General features: G+C 41.1%; 1 protein-coding gene across 1 annotated transcript in view; it reads left to right on the forward strand.

The window, feature by feature from the left end:
- Window positions 1-18,504, forward strand: part of COL24A1 (collagen type XXIV alpha 1 chain) — a 161,600-nt gene that overhangs the window by 45,664 nt on the left and 97,432 nt on the right. Inside the window, exons 10-19 of the mRNA XM_035123684.2 lie at window positions 321-365; window positions 2,556-2,609; window positions 3,612-3,656; window positions 6,358-6,411; window positions 10,228-10,272; window positions 14,890-14,943; window positions 15,050-15,094; window positions 15,542-15,595; window positions 16,875-16,928; window positions 17,835-17,888. Coding sequence (XP_034979575.2) covers window positions 321-365; window positions 2,556-2,609; window positions 3,612-3,656; window positions 6,358-6,411; window positions 10,228-10,272; window positions 14,890-14,943; window positions 15,050-15,094; window positions 15,542-15,595; window positions 16,875-16,928; window positions 17,835-17,888 — 504 coding nt within the window. The remainder of the gene's footprint in view (window positions 1-320; window positions 366-2,555; window positions 2,610-3,611; window positions 3,657-6,357; window positions 6,412-10,227; window positions 10,273-14,889; window positions 14,944-15,049; window positions 15,095-15,541; window positions 15,596-16,874; window positions 16,929-17,834; window positions 17,889-18,504) is intronic.

An 18,504-nucleotide genomic window follows, 5' to 3' on the forward strand; every position in this document is an offset into this window, starting at 1 on the left:
AAAATAAAAGTTTATTAATAAAATGGTTGTGAAGTCAAATTAAGCCAAGTCTCTAATTGAAAGGGGGTGAGGTGCGATCCCTGCAAATAATGAACTGAAAGAAAAAGAAAGAAAGTTGCACCCATACCAAGAGAATTACATGTTGTTGTTTTAAAAGAAACCCTCTGCAAATTTGATTACATATAGAGAGTTCTGACTTACACACTCATAATTTTTGAAAAAGCATTTTGCCAGTTTTGCAAATGAATAGCTATGGCATTTTAAAATATAGTATCTCTGTGTATTAAAAATGAAGTAAAAGGCATTTCTTCTTGTGCTAGGGTTTAGCAGGACCAGAAGGTAACCCAGGCCCTAAAGGTGTAAGAGTAAGTAAGCATTTTTAAAGGATTATGACATGCATGACTTTATTTTATTTTTTGCCCATTCACAATGTAGCATGGAACTGCAGATACTTCATCCAGATTTACTATTTTTTCCGCTCACTGGGTCACTATGTGAGTTATTTACAAACTGTGTTTCATTAACATTCATGGAAGGGTTTGTTTCATTGTGCTCACAGTCTACAGTCTATCCATGCTAGTGCTCCATTTTTGATTGGAATATAAACAGAGAGAGACAGACCCCGGAGGGAACATTGTGTGGATGTGCATGTATGGATGCTGGGCATTTTGTGCCTGAAACAATTGATTTTGTGTTGTTAAGAAGACAGGATGGAAGAATAAAACAGACTTTCCGCACAGTTATCAGGTTTGCAAAACTAAAGGTGTGTTTGGACGATACTTTCCTGATTTCTCCTCTGAACGCAGTAAGATTGTGAGGAGGTCTTGGGCTTGTGTACTTCCACCCAGTCCCTCTGTAACTGACCCAGAAGAATGTGAAATCTCCTTTGACCCTGGATACTGAACTTGCTAAGCAGAAAATGTCTTAAAGAGTTATGTGTGTGCCATCGAAAAGTGAAGCAATCCATCATTCTATTTAGAATAGCAGTTTTAGCAGAAAGGTGTAACGGTGCAGGGGCATGATCAGTGTTGCCGTAAGGCAATGGTGGCTAATCTGTCCCTCGAGCATTGCTGAACCACAACTCCCATTGGGCCCAGCCAGTAGGAAGATAGGGGTGGTGCACCACGAGCGACGCATCACCGCTGCCCACCCCACCCCCAAAACACGTGCCCCGCCCCAAAACACGAGCCCCGCCCCAAAACGCGCGCCCCACCACTGCGCACGGCGTGCCCTGCCCCCAAAATGTGCACCCCGCCCCACCCCCAGAACACGCGCCACGTCACTGGGGGCAGCGCGCCTGCATGAAGCTCAACCGCTGAGCATGGCTGGTGATGAGGGATGTTGGGAGCTGTAGTTCAGTATCTTAAGGGCCATGGATTAGCTACACCTGCCACTTGCATAGCTGCCAAGTTCTCCCTTTTTTAAAAGGGAAATTCCATTATGCTGAATAGGCTTCCTCGCGAGAAAAGGGAAAACCTGGCAGCTATGCACTTGATCTAGGAACTAGTTTGCTCATTTCTTTTACTGTACATGGAAGAGGTTACTTCAGATTCTAAGGAGTCACTACTGAACGAGTTGAATAGCTAGTCAACAACAGTCAACGGGACAACAAGCTCTGTGAAGTTAAAGGACTTAAGTGCTGTTTTACACTAAATGTAAGTCAGTGGCCCAACTTACTCAGCATTATCAATCCCATCATTTTCTGGTGTGCATGAAGTTTATTTTTAACTGGAGATGCTGGGAATAGAACGTGGGATCCTTCTACCACTAAGTCTATTCATTTTAATTGCCGATTAGTGGAATATTTTGTGGCAACATCTGAGAAATAAGACTCTTTTTCTCAATAAACATTTGCTTGTCACCCTGGTTACTACTGCACAGATTTTGTTTTCCTTTGTGGGTTTTCTTTGTGTGTGTGTGTATGTATCGTGCACAATTGAGAACAGTTGTCTTTAGTTATAGTTTTCTATATTTTGACACCATAAGTATAGACTACTTGGACATACAGATTCAGTTCCTGTTCTGATGCCATGTTTGGAAAATGCATCAAAATCGATACAGTTGGCTGTTAAATTGGTGGGGAAAATTTAGTTATATTTAAAAGACAATAGGCTGATTGGGAAAAAATTAGTTTGGAAGAACAATTCGCAAAGTGAAAATTATGCAATAAAAGCTAGGTGTTTCTTCAATATTTGAATTAAAATAACTTTATTGGATAGTTCAGCCATGGAAATAAGTATACAAAAGTTAGTAGCCAGTGACAGATTTTAGGATCTCTCTCTCCTCATATTAGTCACTCAGTTGTGTCTTGATTTCCTTTTCTAAACAACCCATTTCTTGAATCTTTCTTGCCATGGGCACCCAGACAAATGACTATTTATTCTTTTGATCAGTTCCTTTAGTTTCAACAACAGGGTTTTCTCTGCGACATGTTTTCCTCCTTGGTTAAATTGCATGTAGCATTTGGTGCTGGTCATCCATGAGTGTAGCAAATTGTAAGTGACTTTGTGCTGGAGAAAAAATTTCTGATCTGCTTATTTCTTTTGTTTATCAAGGGTTTCATTGGGCCCCCTGGTGTGGCAGGACTGCCTGGACCCGAGGGAGAAAGAGTAGGTTTTATGGAATTTTTACGCATTTATGATAAAAAAGTACCATAAAATCTTAATGTGATATGCATTTCATAGGACTCTGCCTCACATACACCAAACAGAAGGCCAAACTAGACATGTGCTCATTTCATAAAATGTAAACAGCTGCTGTAAGGGAACTCAGTTCTCCAGGAAGTGTAATTTGTCATGTCCTCTCCTTCATTAATTTAACAACAACAGCAAAATCAATCAATAAAAAAATTCCTTTCAGTAGCACCTTAGAGACCAACTAAGTTTGTCATTGGTATGAGCTTTCGTGTGCATGCACACTTCTTCAGATACCATGCATGCACACGAACTGCTGTGATTCTCCAGCAGTTGACTTCGCCTCATGAGGCAAACTCCATCGTCTTGCGGGACAGGCAGATGCCAACATGTCTACATATATTTAGATATCTGGTCTTTCATTGTCCATTGAACACAGAGGCAATACTTTGTCTATTTTTGCAATAGACAAATTACTCAGTTTTTTTTAATGTCAATATAAATGGAGTCATTTAGGAGCCAATAGTACCCACAGGTGTATATCTCCATCTCCACCCCCACCCCCAAAAGATAGCTATCATTTTGTGTACAGTTTACTAATTTGGCTTTTGGGATCAGTTTTTGCCAGCAGCCTCATGTTCTAAATCTGTGCTTGCCTAGTAACATTAGATAGGCCCCTTTTAATATAATGTTTTAGATGCCTACTAAAAAAAACTTTATTTCAGCAGGACGTATAGTTTAGTTACTCATACTTGTTTTTAAAATTTGCTAATTTTAGCTGCATATTATTCAAAATTATGCTATTTCGTATACACCACTTAGATTTTTTAAATTAAAAAAATAAGCAGGCTATAAACATTATGGAATTAATTGATTTATTCATTAAAGATTGTAAACAAATAACAAGAACAGTAATAGAAACAAATGGCATTAACAAAGAGCCTGCAAGGATTCCATTCTGTGACGTTTTTGTTTCAGGGCATCCCAGGTTTACCTGGAAAAAGAGGTCTTAAAGGGAGACAGGTAAAGTGCCTCAATGTTTCATTCATTAATTCATTCAGCCTTTATCGGCACAATGTATTCTGTACTTAGTTTGCTGCTTATTTAATTTGATTGGTTGTTCCCTATTATATTCTGTCTTAACAATGTTAAAATGCTGCTTCCTCAGCTTTTTTTAATATTATTTTTTGGTTTTGTCCTGGAGGAAAGGTTTCTTATTAAAAGGATGTTCTGTACAAAGGCCTGAAAAAGAGAAGAGGGGAGGGAGTAGAGGACCGTATCAAAGCAGAAGGGTGCAGACTGAATGGAGAGGACCTCAGCAGGATTTTGGAAAGAGCAAATAACGTTTTAACCTCCCCACTTTAGTTGTAAAACCTTGCTTCGAGAACAACTTAGCTTTATCAAAGTAGTGCTTCATGCTGTCTCATAGACTTGTGCAGTGAGAGACAGCACGAGAGGTAGCGCTCTGTGAAAAAAATGATAAGTAGGGTTGCTCCTAAAGAAAGATTTCGGCATTTGAAATGGATCAGGCTAGTTTAAATGACGGGGAGAGCCATTCCTATGCACCTTTCACCATGTGTGAATTACACTCCTTGAAATCCAAAAAGCAGCTGTAGTAGTTTTGTGGTGCCTGGCTTGCCCACCTGGGCCGTAACAGCTCCTGGGATAGATATGATTTCCACTCCCCGCCAATATATAGGTTGATTTACTCCTTTCAGAATGATCTTGGCTCCATCTTGGTTACTCTTTTGCTACCGTTTCATAGGCAGTAGCATTAGAACGTCAGACTTTAGGAGAGAGAAAAAGGGATTCTGCTAAGAGAGCAGTTGTGATTAGTACTTCAAATATTCTTGGCATACGTGAAGTGGAACAAATTATTAAACTGGTTAGTTTTATTATTAAGAAAATTATAGGGTCTGGGCTACAAGCGTTTTTAATATTCTGAATGTATAGTATGTTTAAATAAAAACACTCTGTTATTCAAAACATATGTATCAAGTTTCTTTTCCACATTATGTATGTTATATGAAAACTGGCATGTATTACTGTATTTGAAAGTTATTGCCAATTGTATTATATTTGATACACAGGATTTTTGCAAACGTTATATTTGGTCGGGAGAATAAATTATATGAGGGCTTTCTTATACATGGAATTATTCTATATAGCTAGAAGTCAATCTGATTTAGGACACTTCATAAATTGAATTTACAGTTTTCCAGTTTAACTCACTGTAGCTGCAAGAACAATCAATCATAGTTCCTAGTAAAATATTAATAGACTTCCTCCTAGGGATGTTCTACAGAAGCACAGCAACTGGTACTATTTAATGCTAAAGAACAGTGTACCACCTGAATTGTTACAGGGATGTTTAAAATGTAATGGGAGATAACTCATTTTTTAAAAAAACAAATCCTGACAGTGGCTTATGGGAGATTTAGACTGGCATCTGAAGAGTTATTTTTGTATCCCCAAAAGTTTTTGGACTGTTATTGCTATTATTTTTTAAGCTGAGGACTGTCTCTTTGCTGCCATGCCGTATCAGATACTTCTTTTGAAAGCAGCCTCAGTGTCAAAAGAGAATGGTTATAGTGGAGTATTGTTCAAGGAACACAACTTGAAAGCACCCCTGGGAACGCAAAGCTAGCAATGTAATTCTTTGGATCCTGATTTTTAGGACTTCTCAGTTTTCTGAACAGTGTTGGATTTAAAACAACGCCAACCGATATTTGAGAATTAAAGAATTGCCTTGCTGTAGCAGTTCATAGTAGTATGAATAGAATTGTGCTCTGTTCTGTCTTGCTTTTTTATATAATACTGACTTGTTTAAATTGGCATGGCGTGGAGTTGCAGTGGTTGACTGATCGCGGTCACGGTAAAAGTTGATTCCCAGGGGGTCATTAACACAATAAGAATCCAGAGAAACACTCAAAAAGGAGTTCCTACTTCACCACTTGCTTCCAGTAGCAAACACAGTGGCAGTCACCTAACCTCTAGTTGGTTGTGTCACTACTGGTTACCAGGAGGTAGAATGGAAGGGGTGAGGCAGTGGTGAGGTCAGTGTGGCAGAGTGATATAAAAGTATGCCTCATGTGGAAGAAGTGGCTAGGGAGAAACTTCTCTATCTTGAAATGCTAACATTTCGGCTAATGAAGCTGAATGTTGAAATATTCAAGCCAGATGGCAGAAAGTGCTTATTCACATAGTGCATAGTTAAAACTATGGAATTTGCTCTCACAAGAAGAAGGGGTAGCCACAAATCTGGACAGCTTTAAAAAGAGTATTAGGCAAACTCATGGGGGATAAGGCAATCAGAGGCTACTAAGTTGTACATCCACCGTCGTAGGTTGCATGCATCTGAATGCCAGTGGCTGAAAATCACAGGAGAGGAGAGTCCTGTTGTGTTCATGTCTTGCTTTCAGGTCTCCCACAGGCTTCTGATTGACTGTGACAACAGGATGCAAGACTAAGTGGGTTAGATTAGACTAGATGGCCTGATATGCCGGGGCTCTTTATGTGGGAATCAGACTGTTAGAGCTGGAAAGCCCATAAGAGACTAAATTAGTAAATCAATGAATAAGCCCTAAACACTATTTGGTTTGAAGATTCCTAAGAGCAAGTCCCCATCACCAGCAGCTTACTCTCAACTCTCAACATATAATGTTAAATATGCACTCCTATATGCTGTGACTTCTAACAAAACTATTGGTGATGTTTTAACCAGGGATTACCAGGTGATATTGGAAATAGAGGCCCCCCTGGTCCTGATGGAAGTCCTGTAAGTATGATGTCACGCGACAGAAAACAATAAGATGGAATTTTCGAGCTTATTCAGTGTCTGACAACCTGTAAGAGGCCTTGCTCCAGGATTATAACACATTCCTATCTATAAGAGGCCCCATTTACCTAATATGACGTTAATATAGGTTGGAGAGATTGAGCATCCTAGGTCCCTATCTTTTCAGAGCGACATTTTAAGGTCAAATGCATGGTTGTGTTTGTGTATCTTTAAACTAATAACAGCCTTGGAGTAATTGGCATGCAAAATGGGAGGAGAAAGGGAATTTCACTTTGCTCCTTGTGCCATCATTATTCTTATTTTTTGCTATGTGCCTTGTGTAGGGGACGGGTGAGCTACTGGGGATGCAAATAGCAGAATCCACCCCCTTCCCCGCAATGCCAGGGACATTGTTTGGGAAAGGCCCAAGGCCCAAGGTTTTTTGTTTTGTGGCATGTCTTCCCCCCTGCTTTTATGAAACTCATTAGTACCACCACCAACAACAACAACGACTACAACTACAACAAACAACTACAACTTTACATACATGCACACTGCAAAGAGCAGTGCTAGTGTGATCCCAGCCACCCATCATCTTAATTTGCCCAGAGGCACAATTTCCGCTTTAATATGTACATGAGCAGCAGTTCTTAGGGGTCCAGAAATTCCTAGGAAGGTCCAATTCACAAACAGTGTACCAGGCTCAGAAAATCCTGCTGTCATTGCATAGCTCACAGATAGCCCTGGTAGCCAGAGTTCACATATATATTAGCATATGCAAATTTGCATTATGAGTCTGTGTGCAGAGTATTTTAAGCATCTGAAAGCTGCACAACTGCTGAAGGTGAATGGCAGTGTTTTTCTTCAGGAGAACACTATTATGTGGATGTATTCGTCCTTTTTCTCGTATGTTGCGGTCCCAGTCTAAACCAGGGCCTCCCTTGACTGTATGATTATTGTGATCATTATTTACTATTGTTAATACAGATAGACAGATTAGGTCAAGCCTTTAACTGTGTTTCATTTTGCTGTTGGGGATGTCATCAGAAAGAAGGCAAGTGATTTTGTTGGTTGTATTCATGATAGACCTTTATAACAGTAGCTGCTGTTGTGGAGCTGTGGACCAGCACTCCTGATCATGGCATTGTGGCAGAGCCGATCCGCCACTCCTGCCAGTGCATCTGTGCAGCCCTGACCTCAGTGTTACCCCACTTCGGTCCCACCCAAGGAAGGTTCAGCAGTGCTGATGTTGGGAGGGCATCTCTGTCACTCGGCTCCACCAAGCCAAGCCAAACTGCAGCTCTGTAACAACTGAACACTTGAACTAGGACTTATGAAGAATGTCGTCCTGGATGACTAGGAATTCACAGCAATCTTGAGTTTGTAGTCTGGGATGCTGCTAGCTCCGGACACTTGTCAGACCATTTTATGGGGGCGTCTTAATAATTGCTTATATCTGAATTAGTTTGTTGTGGGATTAGTTTTGTTAAGTAAAGAAAATACCTTGGACCTTCGGCCATGTAAGAAGCCTGAGCTAACTGCTAGCAGCTGCTTCTTTATAAATGCTCAGATAAAATATTTTGCAAATGCTGCTGCAGAATAAACAGTTTAATTATAGAATCAAACTTGGCAGAACCTGGATTCGAAAAGAGCGAGAGAGACAAAAACTATTCAGTGCAACTGAGAACGTTTATATAGAAGAAGAAGAAGAAGAAGAAGAAGAAGAAAAGTCAATAAATCCGTTTGCAAAGGAGTTCCTTCTAATTGTCTGTGACAGCTGCTGCCATTGAACAACCAGTCAAGCCTGCCCCGCAGGGTTGGTTCAGGCAAGCTGCCAAGCCTGCAGCTGCTACGGTGGGGAGGGTTGCAAATGCTAATAAGATAGCTATTGCACCTACTGTAGTAAAAATGTGGGACTGCTCAGAAGCTAATGCAGGTTTCCTCCAAACTCTGACATTAGAACTTGAGCAGCTGGTAATGAAGAGAAACCTATGCTTAAAACATACCTAGATGTCATACATAAACCCAGCACTTTGGATAAGTCACAGATAAAGGCAACTACAGATCTCTCCTTATACCAGGGGTCAGCAAACTTTTTCAGCAGGGGGCCGGTCCACTGTCCCTCAGACCTTGTTGGGGGCCAGACTATATTTTGAAAAAAAATATGAACGAATTCCTATGCCCCACAAATAACCCAGAGATGCATTTTAAATAAAAGGACACATTCTACTCTTGTAAAAACATGCTGATTCCCGGATTGTCCGCAGGCCGGATTTAGAAGGCGATTGGGCCGCATCTGCCCCTGGGCCTTAGTTTGTGGACCCCTGCCTTATACCATTTGCAAATGTGCCCACAGGCCCAAAACATTGGCAACCCTTGCTATATACTTTCCTCTGCCCCACGTGTTCTGCTATAATAGAGCAAATGCTTGTCTAAAGAATAGTTTTAGTTATAGTTGCCTTTCTACATCACCATTTTGAAAATAGGAACTGGAAATGAGGGTATACCAACTCCGTGATACGGATTTGGCCACCTGAGTTTCCACATGACAGCTGTTTAAAATGCCAATGACTGACACGAATGGAAGAAACAAAACAAAACAAACCCCTCTCTGTGGTTCTTTGTGGCTTAATAGCATGTGAGAGTGCAAATCAAGAAGTCCCTGGTTCGAATCATGCTTCAACTTTTGATGTCAGTTAATCCTTTTAGATCTCATTAAGTCCCCCTCTAAAACATGCTCCCACGTCAACCATCTGCCATATGGGACTAATACTATTGGGTTTTTTTTCTACACGGTGGTGGAAGGGTGTGTGTGGAATGCTTTGAACACTTACAGTGAATGTGAACTCTCATCATTATTTGAAAAATAATGTTGATTGTGAAGTAGGAATTATTGTAACTGTGCAACAGAATTGTCAGTCCCACTTACAGGTAAACCTCCACCACCCTCACAGATCCTTGAGTGCAGCAGTAGTCTGCATGACGATAAATAAATAAAATGGTATATTTCACACATTGAGGGCTTTTGCAATCAACAGCGAGTCCTCAGAACTGCAAATGGAAATATGTGAAGCAATAACCTTGATTCCATTGCATACTGAACAGATAAAGCAGCATATAAATGGAAAGACAGAGCAAAGCACCTTTTTTGCACAGAGTGTGGAATTTGCTGTCACAAAAATCACGTGCCCAGATGCATGAAAGGTGGGGTGTCAGAGCAATAAATGTCATGGAGACAAGGCCACAATTTTTATTTTGGGTTACAGCAACCTGGGTGGCTGTATGGCACAGGGCAGGTCCCATTCATGCAGCTCACTTGCAGTCCAAGGCCCCTTGCCCATGTGCTGGGGTCTGTCCACAGGGGGTTGCCCTGAATTTACAAGCCTACTTACAAGCATGGACCAGTCCCGGTGGGCTCCTCAGGAAACCTGTGAGCGTTGCCAAGCAGCAGACCCCTGAAGCTGGGTCTACTGTTAGAAGGTAGACTTTCTTAATCCCTTATTAAGGGGGATCCCCATTGGGGAGCTGGGAACCAACCCTCTGCTTTACATGGTAATTACACAGATTCATGGAGAATCAGCTGTGATCATGAGTGCTGTCTGTCGCCTGCAGGGTCAGAGGCAACATGCCTCTGGATGTTGTGAGCATCTTGTAGGCATCTGGCCACAGTTCTGATCCAACGGGGCTCTTACATTCTTTTCCCCTATGCAGAACTCCTATTCTGCAATCTGTGCCCTTTATTTTTCACCATCTGAACTTTTGCTTAGAAACATACACAGTTCTAATTGTTTTACGCCCATTTTTTTTCACCCAAAGGGAATTGTTGGTGGTGTCGGTCCTCCTGGATTTCCTGGACTTCGAGTGAGTAGATATGCTTCATCCTTTTTTCAAAAGTTCAATTAAATACTTATGGCCCCTGTGCCATGCATTCACAGACGTTTCTGCTAAATATTGAGGGATAGTGATTTGCACAAACCTTTATAAACAAACTTTCCGTAGTTCACTAATGTGCATGCAACTTGTACATGGCTGCCCTGATCTGTGGTTATTTTAACTTTGTCGTGATCTCATAACTGATGTGATTGAATTGTGGCAACCTGTGCTGTGACACTAGGGGCTGTGCTTGAGTGTTAGTGCTTCCTGCTGAAACCATACACAGTGGCACATTTGGCTGAATGGGAGCTGGGGCAAGGCAGAAATGGAACAGAAAGCAAAAGGTTGTGGGGTGGGGGAGGTTTGCAGTCAGGATGAATGGACTTGAAATAAAGAGCAAAGTAGGTCATGCTGCAACACAAACTATGCGTGTTTATTAGAGAAGCTTTTTCTTTTAATTCCGGGAAAAATACCAGTGCTTAAATGGGTTAGAGTAGAGAAAACACGGCTTGGAGATATATGCCTATATGCTATTTACTGAACAGGAAGAAGTGAACTGTAGTCTTTTAGCATGTAACTGAAAACATGGGCCACCTACACAGATGCATGGCAACGCCAGTTCTCTCCAGAGGAAACATGCATCAAGCAATCAATAAGGAGAGAGGGATTGTGTTGGCATTTTGTGGCCAACCACCCCGTCCTCTGTGCCACAACCACTCAGGCAGACGCATGATGGAGTAAGTGCTTATCAGAGTGCAAGGCTATAGCACATGTGTAGCATCTGGAAGTGCTGGTTCACTGCCAAACTTATGTGCTCTGTCTCTGGCCCCCAGACAAAATTAACTGCTCTGCCATTAGAAGGAGCTTTTAAAATCCGATTCTTGATCTCAAGAGTCTTTTTGCATCTTAATGCATTTGAGAAAGACAGTATAAAGGCCCAACTGCATGTTTAGTTATGTTAAAACATGGTCTCTCGGCCAGAAACTCTTTTCGTGCACGAAATCCTTAGCCATTTCCCACCAGTGGCAAAAGTAGCTGCACATTTGTTGCAAATTTGTTCGTGTATGCTGTTTGGTCATTCATCCTGAAATATACGCAGCGACACAAAAATCATAGGATGTTGATTCAACTATATTGTTTTGGTTTGATTTCGTAAAACCTGCTCAGACTTTTGACAAAGCTCCTTACAAATTAAAAGTAGTCTCTTTTCTTACTTTCTAAGTAGCAAAATGAGTTCTTATGTACAGCAGCGCTTGTATCCTTTAGTCATCATGTTACATGATCTGCCTTTCAGTGCCATAATTTTGATTCTTCACAGCATTCTTTTATTTTGCTTCCTAAAACAGATTTTTTTTAATGTGTTTTTCTTGGATGTTGCTAAGGAGCAAGTAGCACAAGTATTTCTTCCCTTCGGTGGAAACATATTCCCATTCTGTGCTTGTAGAAAGCCTTCGTTTGCATCCAAGCTCACATGTGAGTCTACTCTACAGTAGATCAACACACTGGGCCTAAGTTTTCTCTTTCTTATAGCTGGAATAGTTTCAGCTGGCTCTCAAGTCGGCGCAGGACTTTGCCATATGGATATTTCCATAACATCAACATTGGCTTGGCTGTTTCTAGACAAAAGTACATTTAGCCATTGCCAGATTAAGGCTTCCAGCTTATGGCTGAGATCCTAAGCACACTTGCTTGGAAGCAAGTCCCAGTGAAATCAGTGATGAAATCAATTCCAAGTTGTGGTTAAAATAAGGTCCCAATATTCTACTGTTTAAAAAAAGACCCAAACAAACTCCAAAAAAATCTATAACTGGAAAGGAAACCAAGGTGGACTTGGCCAAAAAATACTAAGACTAATGGTATGGTGGCTGCTTTTGATTTCTAGGAATAAATGATGTGACAGAACATGTATGTACATTTAAATGAAAGGGCCAATTACACATCAGGGCAATCTAGTCCAAATGTCTGCTTCAAAACCTGAAGTAAAAAAGGCTTTTAAAAAAAGTTATCTACACTCATTTTCAGGGGAATATTTACTTACTTTACTGTCGGTTTACTTAGTCCATTTCTGTTTTGAAAAATACACAATCCATTTAAGTGGCATTCTTCCCTTTGCCTCTGCTGAGACACAACCCACTCTTCAGAGGAGTTTTGGCCTGGGTGATTACTCAGAGTTGATCTACACCAGGCATCCCCAAACTTTGGCCCTCCAGATGTTTTGGACTACAATCCCCATCATCCCTGACCACTGGTCCTGTTAACTAGGGATCATGGGAGTTGTAGGCCAAAACATCTGGAGGGCCGCAGTTTGGGGATGCCTGATCTACACCCTCATAATAATCACAAGGTATGAGTTATTCATAAGTGACCCACTTTAAATTGTTCTAAAAGTCCTATATGTTCCCAGTGTTCCCTATGAATGTCTTGTATTTAGAAAGCTAGCCCTCCAAAACATTCATATCTTGAACTGATGTCTGAAATCAGATATAGGAGAGCAAGCTGAGACTGAGACAAGACAGAAATGCTCTTGTTGGTAGGATGGTTGATGTAGCATAGAGATACAGCCAATTTTGGACAGGGTTGCGGTGCCCTTGAAGAATCAGGTTCATAGCCTATGAGTACCTTTGGACTTGGACTTCCCATGGGAAAACCGTATTCTGGCTCTGCTAGGAGAGCTTTGGTATAACATAAGCTTGTGTCCCAGCGGCGATTGCAGAAAGAATGCATGGCCTGGGTCACTCATCCTTTAATTTTATCAAGGCTAGTTTGCTGTTACAGGCTGTACTTGGGACTGCCTTTGAAGTGTGTTCAGAAATTTCAGCTGGTACAAAATGCTGCAGCTACACTTCAGACCAAGGCCAGTTTTTTAAAAAAATACAAAACGAAATGAAAACATTCAACTGTGGGTGTTTTTTTTTTACCAACTTCACTAACTCCATGTCATATTTTGAGCTTAGTTCAAAGTGTTTGTCATTATTTATTTATTTTGTAATTGTTTTCATTTTCTGATACACAAAAAGCAAAAATAACAACAATAAAGAGAAACTGCCAAAGCAAGATGAGGGGAAGAAAGGAAGGCTATGAGAAGAGAGGAGGGAGTGGTTTGTTGTTGTTGCTGTTTAGTCGTTTGGTCATGTCCGACTCTTCGTGACCCCATGGACCAGAGCACACCAGGCACTTCTGTCTTCCACTGCCTCCCGCAATTTGGTCAGACTCATGTTTGTAGCTTCGAGAACACTGTCCAACCATCTCATCCTCTGTCGTCCCCTTCTCCTAGTGCCCTCAGTCTTTCCCAACATCAGGGACTTTTCCAGGGAGTCTACTCTTCTCATGAGGTGGCCAAAGTATTGGAGCCTCAGCTTCAGGATCTGTCCGAGCACTCAGGGCTGATTTCCTTAAGAATGGATAGATTTGATCTTCTTGCAGTCCGTGGGACTCTCAAGAGTCTCCTCCAGCACCATAATTCAAAAGCATCAATTCTTTGGCAATCAGCCTTCTTTATGGTCCAGCTCTCACGTCCATACATCACTGCTGGGAAAACCATAGCTGTAACTATACAGACCTTTGTCGGCAAGGTGATGTCTCTGCTTTTTAAGATGCTGTCTAGGTTTATTCTAAAAAACAGCATTATAGTTCCAGACAATTGTCCTTTATTGGCATATTATCCCAGAATGTTTTTTTTTTCCATGAGAAGAAGGCTGTTCCTTTACTTTACTTTAGCTGACTTCAATTGCCTGGCCACTATAAGCTTGGCAGCTGCGAACCAAAGGAATCAAAGTAGTTCTTTATTGGAAAACTCTGCTTCTGAATTTTCAAAAAAGGGCCATCACTGGGTCCATTGATTACGTTTGGAATGTAAGATAGGCTTATTTAATAAAGACTTGAAAGACTGAATCATGGGGCAAGGCCACTGCATATGGATGTATGTACCCATCCCCTCCCCCTCCTCCAGCAAACTGAGCTTGTTGTTTTAGTAATTCTGCTCAGGGCATGGGGGGGATGGGTACCACCTCCAGATAACCTTATGTGCATTCTCCCAAATGCATGCTAATAGGGTGTGAAATCGGTTAACATGACCTTCCACACTTGCGAGCAAATGAGTGGCACTTCCTGATTCTTCCTTTTTTATCCCATCATTCATCATAGACATTTCCCTATCTGGAAAGAGCAGGAAAGTTCTACCCTGGCTGTATTGGTCAGCCCTTTTCCAGTCGATCAGGCAGACAGGATATCCTTGCAATATATTTTCTAGCTGAGGAAAAAGAACGGCAATAATTACATGCACATCTTGGATGTTTTATTGTTGTTTAATTAGCTCTCAGACAGGTTAGCATGGATGGGGTAGAAGAAAACCAGCACTCAAGCAGCAAATACACTCTATTGTCTTATGACAGAGGTGGCGAACATGTTGTTTTCCAGATGTTGTTGGACTACAACCCACATCTTCCCTGGTTATCAGCCATGCTGACTGGGACTGATAGGATTTGTGGGCCAAATGCATATGGCGGATTCTTTGCTGGATACTCCTGTTATACAGGCTTTCTGTATGACTTAGTTCCCTTTGGAGAGTAAACACACAGAGCAGTCATGTTATTTATTGTCTTTTAGGGTGTTGTAGGACCAGCCGGACCATCTGGCGCACCTGGGATTCCTGGACCTCTGGTACAGTGTCTTGTAGCTCATACCCAAGTATTTTGCTGAAAGCCCTTTTCCGCCAAACAGTTGAACAATTGTGTTTTGTAATTTCTTTTATCTTTCTTCTGCATAGGGTCTTCCGGGGAGTATGGGGCAACCTGGATTGAAAGGTGATAAGGTGATCTAAATAGTTTCATTATCGGTGCTCTTTTAACTTTGAACCTTATCTACACCTCCTAATGTGATTCTGCAAAGAACCCTTTCTTACTTTTCTATTTTGGGGGGTGGGGGTGGGGAAGCAGCTGCAATAAGGTTCTGCATTTTACCCGCCGCTTTGTTTTGTACAAGCTGCTCAGGGCTAAGAATCTGTGCCAACACACACTTCCTGCTGCTGTAGCTATTATTACTGTGAATAATCTCATCAAATGCTGAGACCTGTTTTAGCCATTAGAGGTTCTGAAATCGTATTGATTTGTGCAACAGTGCAATGCATTTGGGCTGTGAATAACAAGCCATATTGACATATTTCTGTTGGACTTTATAAAACTTTCTATTAAAGTGTCCCTTCTCTCTCTCTCTCTCTTCTTCTCCCTCTCCCATATTAATATACTAATACATTGTTTAGGGCGAACAAGGCATTTCAGGAGAGATGGGGGAGCTGGGATACCCAGGAGACAAGGTAATTCATAACAGCTCTGTTTTGACCAACTTCTATAAGTCTTAGTCTTCTTGGAAATGTGCTACACTTTAAATCGAAGCTTGTTATTGATTTGCAAATGCCTATACAGAGTGGTCTTACGTTCTAAACTGTTGTGTTTATTAATCATGGGTGGTATCCAACTAACTCATTCTCAGACTTGCTGACATCACTTCGTCTTCCTCCGGCTGCACTGACTGGTCGCATCCAATCGTGGGTGAGTTTGGGGGCATGACCCGGGGGGGAGACCAGAGGGAAGACTTCATCTCTGACTTCCCTCTGATCCTCTCCCTGGCTGTATAAGCCACCCATGCCCAGGCACTGGTCTAAATCGGCGTTTGGCATCCTTACCCACTCGGCACTCTGTGTGCAGGACTGCCCATGGGCAAGCCATGCATAAGACCTTGCTACGGATGCCTTCAATCACTGTATTCGGGGCCAGGAGCATTTTGCCTGTGATATTTTTTGAGGCAGATTGATTCCAAAGTGTATGTTGCTGCCTTCCAGAAAACAACATCCTTGGCGGAATTCAAGATAGTGCTAAGGCTAAAATTGCATTAGTGCAAGGATTTTCCCTTGCTCAACAGAACGTTTTCCCCTTCCCCGTACGTCAGGCATCCCCAAACTGCAGCCCTCCAGATGTTTTGGCCTAAAACTCCCATGATCCCTAGCTAACAGGACCAGTGGTCAGGGATGATGGGAATTGTAGTCCAAAACATCCAGAGGGCCGAAGTTTGGGGATGCCTGCCGTATATCCTCTAGATAAGCTCCCTGCAAACAAATCAGGATGATTGCTCAGTTAACAGGTTGCCTGGAAGCAACCTATGTTTCTATGACAGAATGGGGAAGGATAAGCACAGGAGGGAAGCAAGACATTTTGTTTTGCTTTAAAATCTATCTAGGTGGACTGGTTTTCAAAGAAAAATGTTTTGTAGCAGTGGCAAAAAAGAAAAGAAGAAAATATGAATGTCTGTCTTTTATTCTTTTCAGCCCCCACGTAGCTTTGTAATGCAAAATATCTATGGGGAAAAGCAAAATAATCTTTTTTTGTTTTGTTTTAGCTGAGCTGCGGAATTAGGCGCTATCTGGGCAGGATTTCCCTATATTTCTATAGGAATGTTTTATCCCAAAAATGGAAGCATAACAAGTCCTCTGACAGTTTATAAAACCATCTCCCTTCTATTTTTAATGGGAATGTACTGCCATAATTTTCACTTAAATCTCACTTAAATTTTCACCGTTCTTACTGTGTTTCTCAAAGGGTACAGCTGGTTTGCCAGGGCCACCAGGAATCAGAGGAAAACCAGGACCCCCGGTATGTCTTAACACTTCATTTGCACTTTGACAACTTAGTAGCACTTATTTGACAATTTGGTGATATATAAAAGGTTGCTGACCAAATCTTATCTGGCACATTGCCATACAATGCATGTTATTTATAAGAAGTAAGGAAATAAATCATTGGGCAATATATTTGGGATGTGTATGTGGTTGGGGAGCATTCAGCTTTCATAATCTGAAGTCCTGATACTGGTTATAAGTGTTTCTTGGTTCAAGCAAGCAAGGATAGTTTATAAATTTGAAGAACGTAAATGATTTTTTAAAAATTCTGGCCAAATGAATAACAACAAGAAACCAGGGAGAAAGAGGAACACCTACAGAATCTGATTGGTTGAACAAAATAAGAACCCAATGGATTCAAAACCATTAACCTATTTGTTTCATATAAGAGAAAGGACGGGGGGGAGGGGAGAAAAGATCATGTGACAGGAACTGAACTGTTTTGATTTGTTGGAATTTGATGCATCCTAGTTATATTTTCCGATATGCGTGCATTGACATTATTTTAATCACAAAAAAATAAATTAATAATCAGTACAGAGTGGAGCCATATACATTGGCAATATCTAAAACGATAATAGGGAACTTTATATTCCTTGGACTGTCTGTTGGTGAAAATATAACAAATGGTATAAATAGATAAAGGGGTTGTATCCAAGACAAGTCATACTTGATACCTTTCAATACACCCCTATTTTCGAATTAAAATTTACCAAAAACGGGAGCCATTTCACCATGAAACCTGTAAAATCAAGATAGATAGATACAAACTTTTCTTTTGATAATTGTTCAGATGTACGTTTTTGTTAAGAAATAGGAAACGTCTTATGCAGAACTCATCAGGAAAAACCTGGATTTATAATGGATGCTCTAATTTTAGGGTAAAACAGGAGATCCAGGACCCCGAGGGCCACCGGGACCTCTTGGACCTGAGGTAAGGAACTATTTAAAGAAGTAAATAATGCATCCTATTTTGCACTGAAAACTGCACAATTAGGCCAAGCTTTCACTGCTCATGCATGAAAGGTGGCTGACTTGGCTTATGATGCAGTAACTGTACTGAAGCTGAAAAGGGCTGGCTTTGGTCAGTGCCTGAATGGGAGACCACTTAGGAACTTTGGATGCCCCAGAAGAAAGGAGGTGTATACATGTAATAAATAAATAGCCATTGCTGATTCTTCGTTTAATGCAGATGTTATTCAGTACCTGCTTGGAAAGCAGTATATACAGTTTGGCTCGGATCCAGTAAGCTGGGATCCTTTTCATGTTTTGCAATACATAAATATATTTAAGTTAGGAGCGTAATTGCTTAAGAGCCAATAAGTTGTTTAGAAGAAGAAAACCCTTTAAAATTGGTTTACCTGCCTTAACCAGGTGTAATATTTGGTTAATACATTGCTGTTTCCTGCGGTACAGTGGAACCTCGGTTCTCGAACGTCTCCATTGACGAACGATTCAGAACCCAAACGCCGAAAACCCGGAAGTACCATATTTTTTCCGTGTATAAGACTATATTTTTTCCTAAATTTTTGAAGTTTAAAATAAGGGGT

Source organism: Zootoca vivipara, chromosome 7 (assembly GCF_963506605.1).
Source record: "Zootoca vivipara chromosome 7, rZooViv1.1, whole genome shotgun sequence".
Classification (NCBI taxonomy): Eukaryota; Metazoa; Chordata; class Lepidosauria; order Squamata; family Lacertidae; genus Zootoca; species Zootoca vivipara.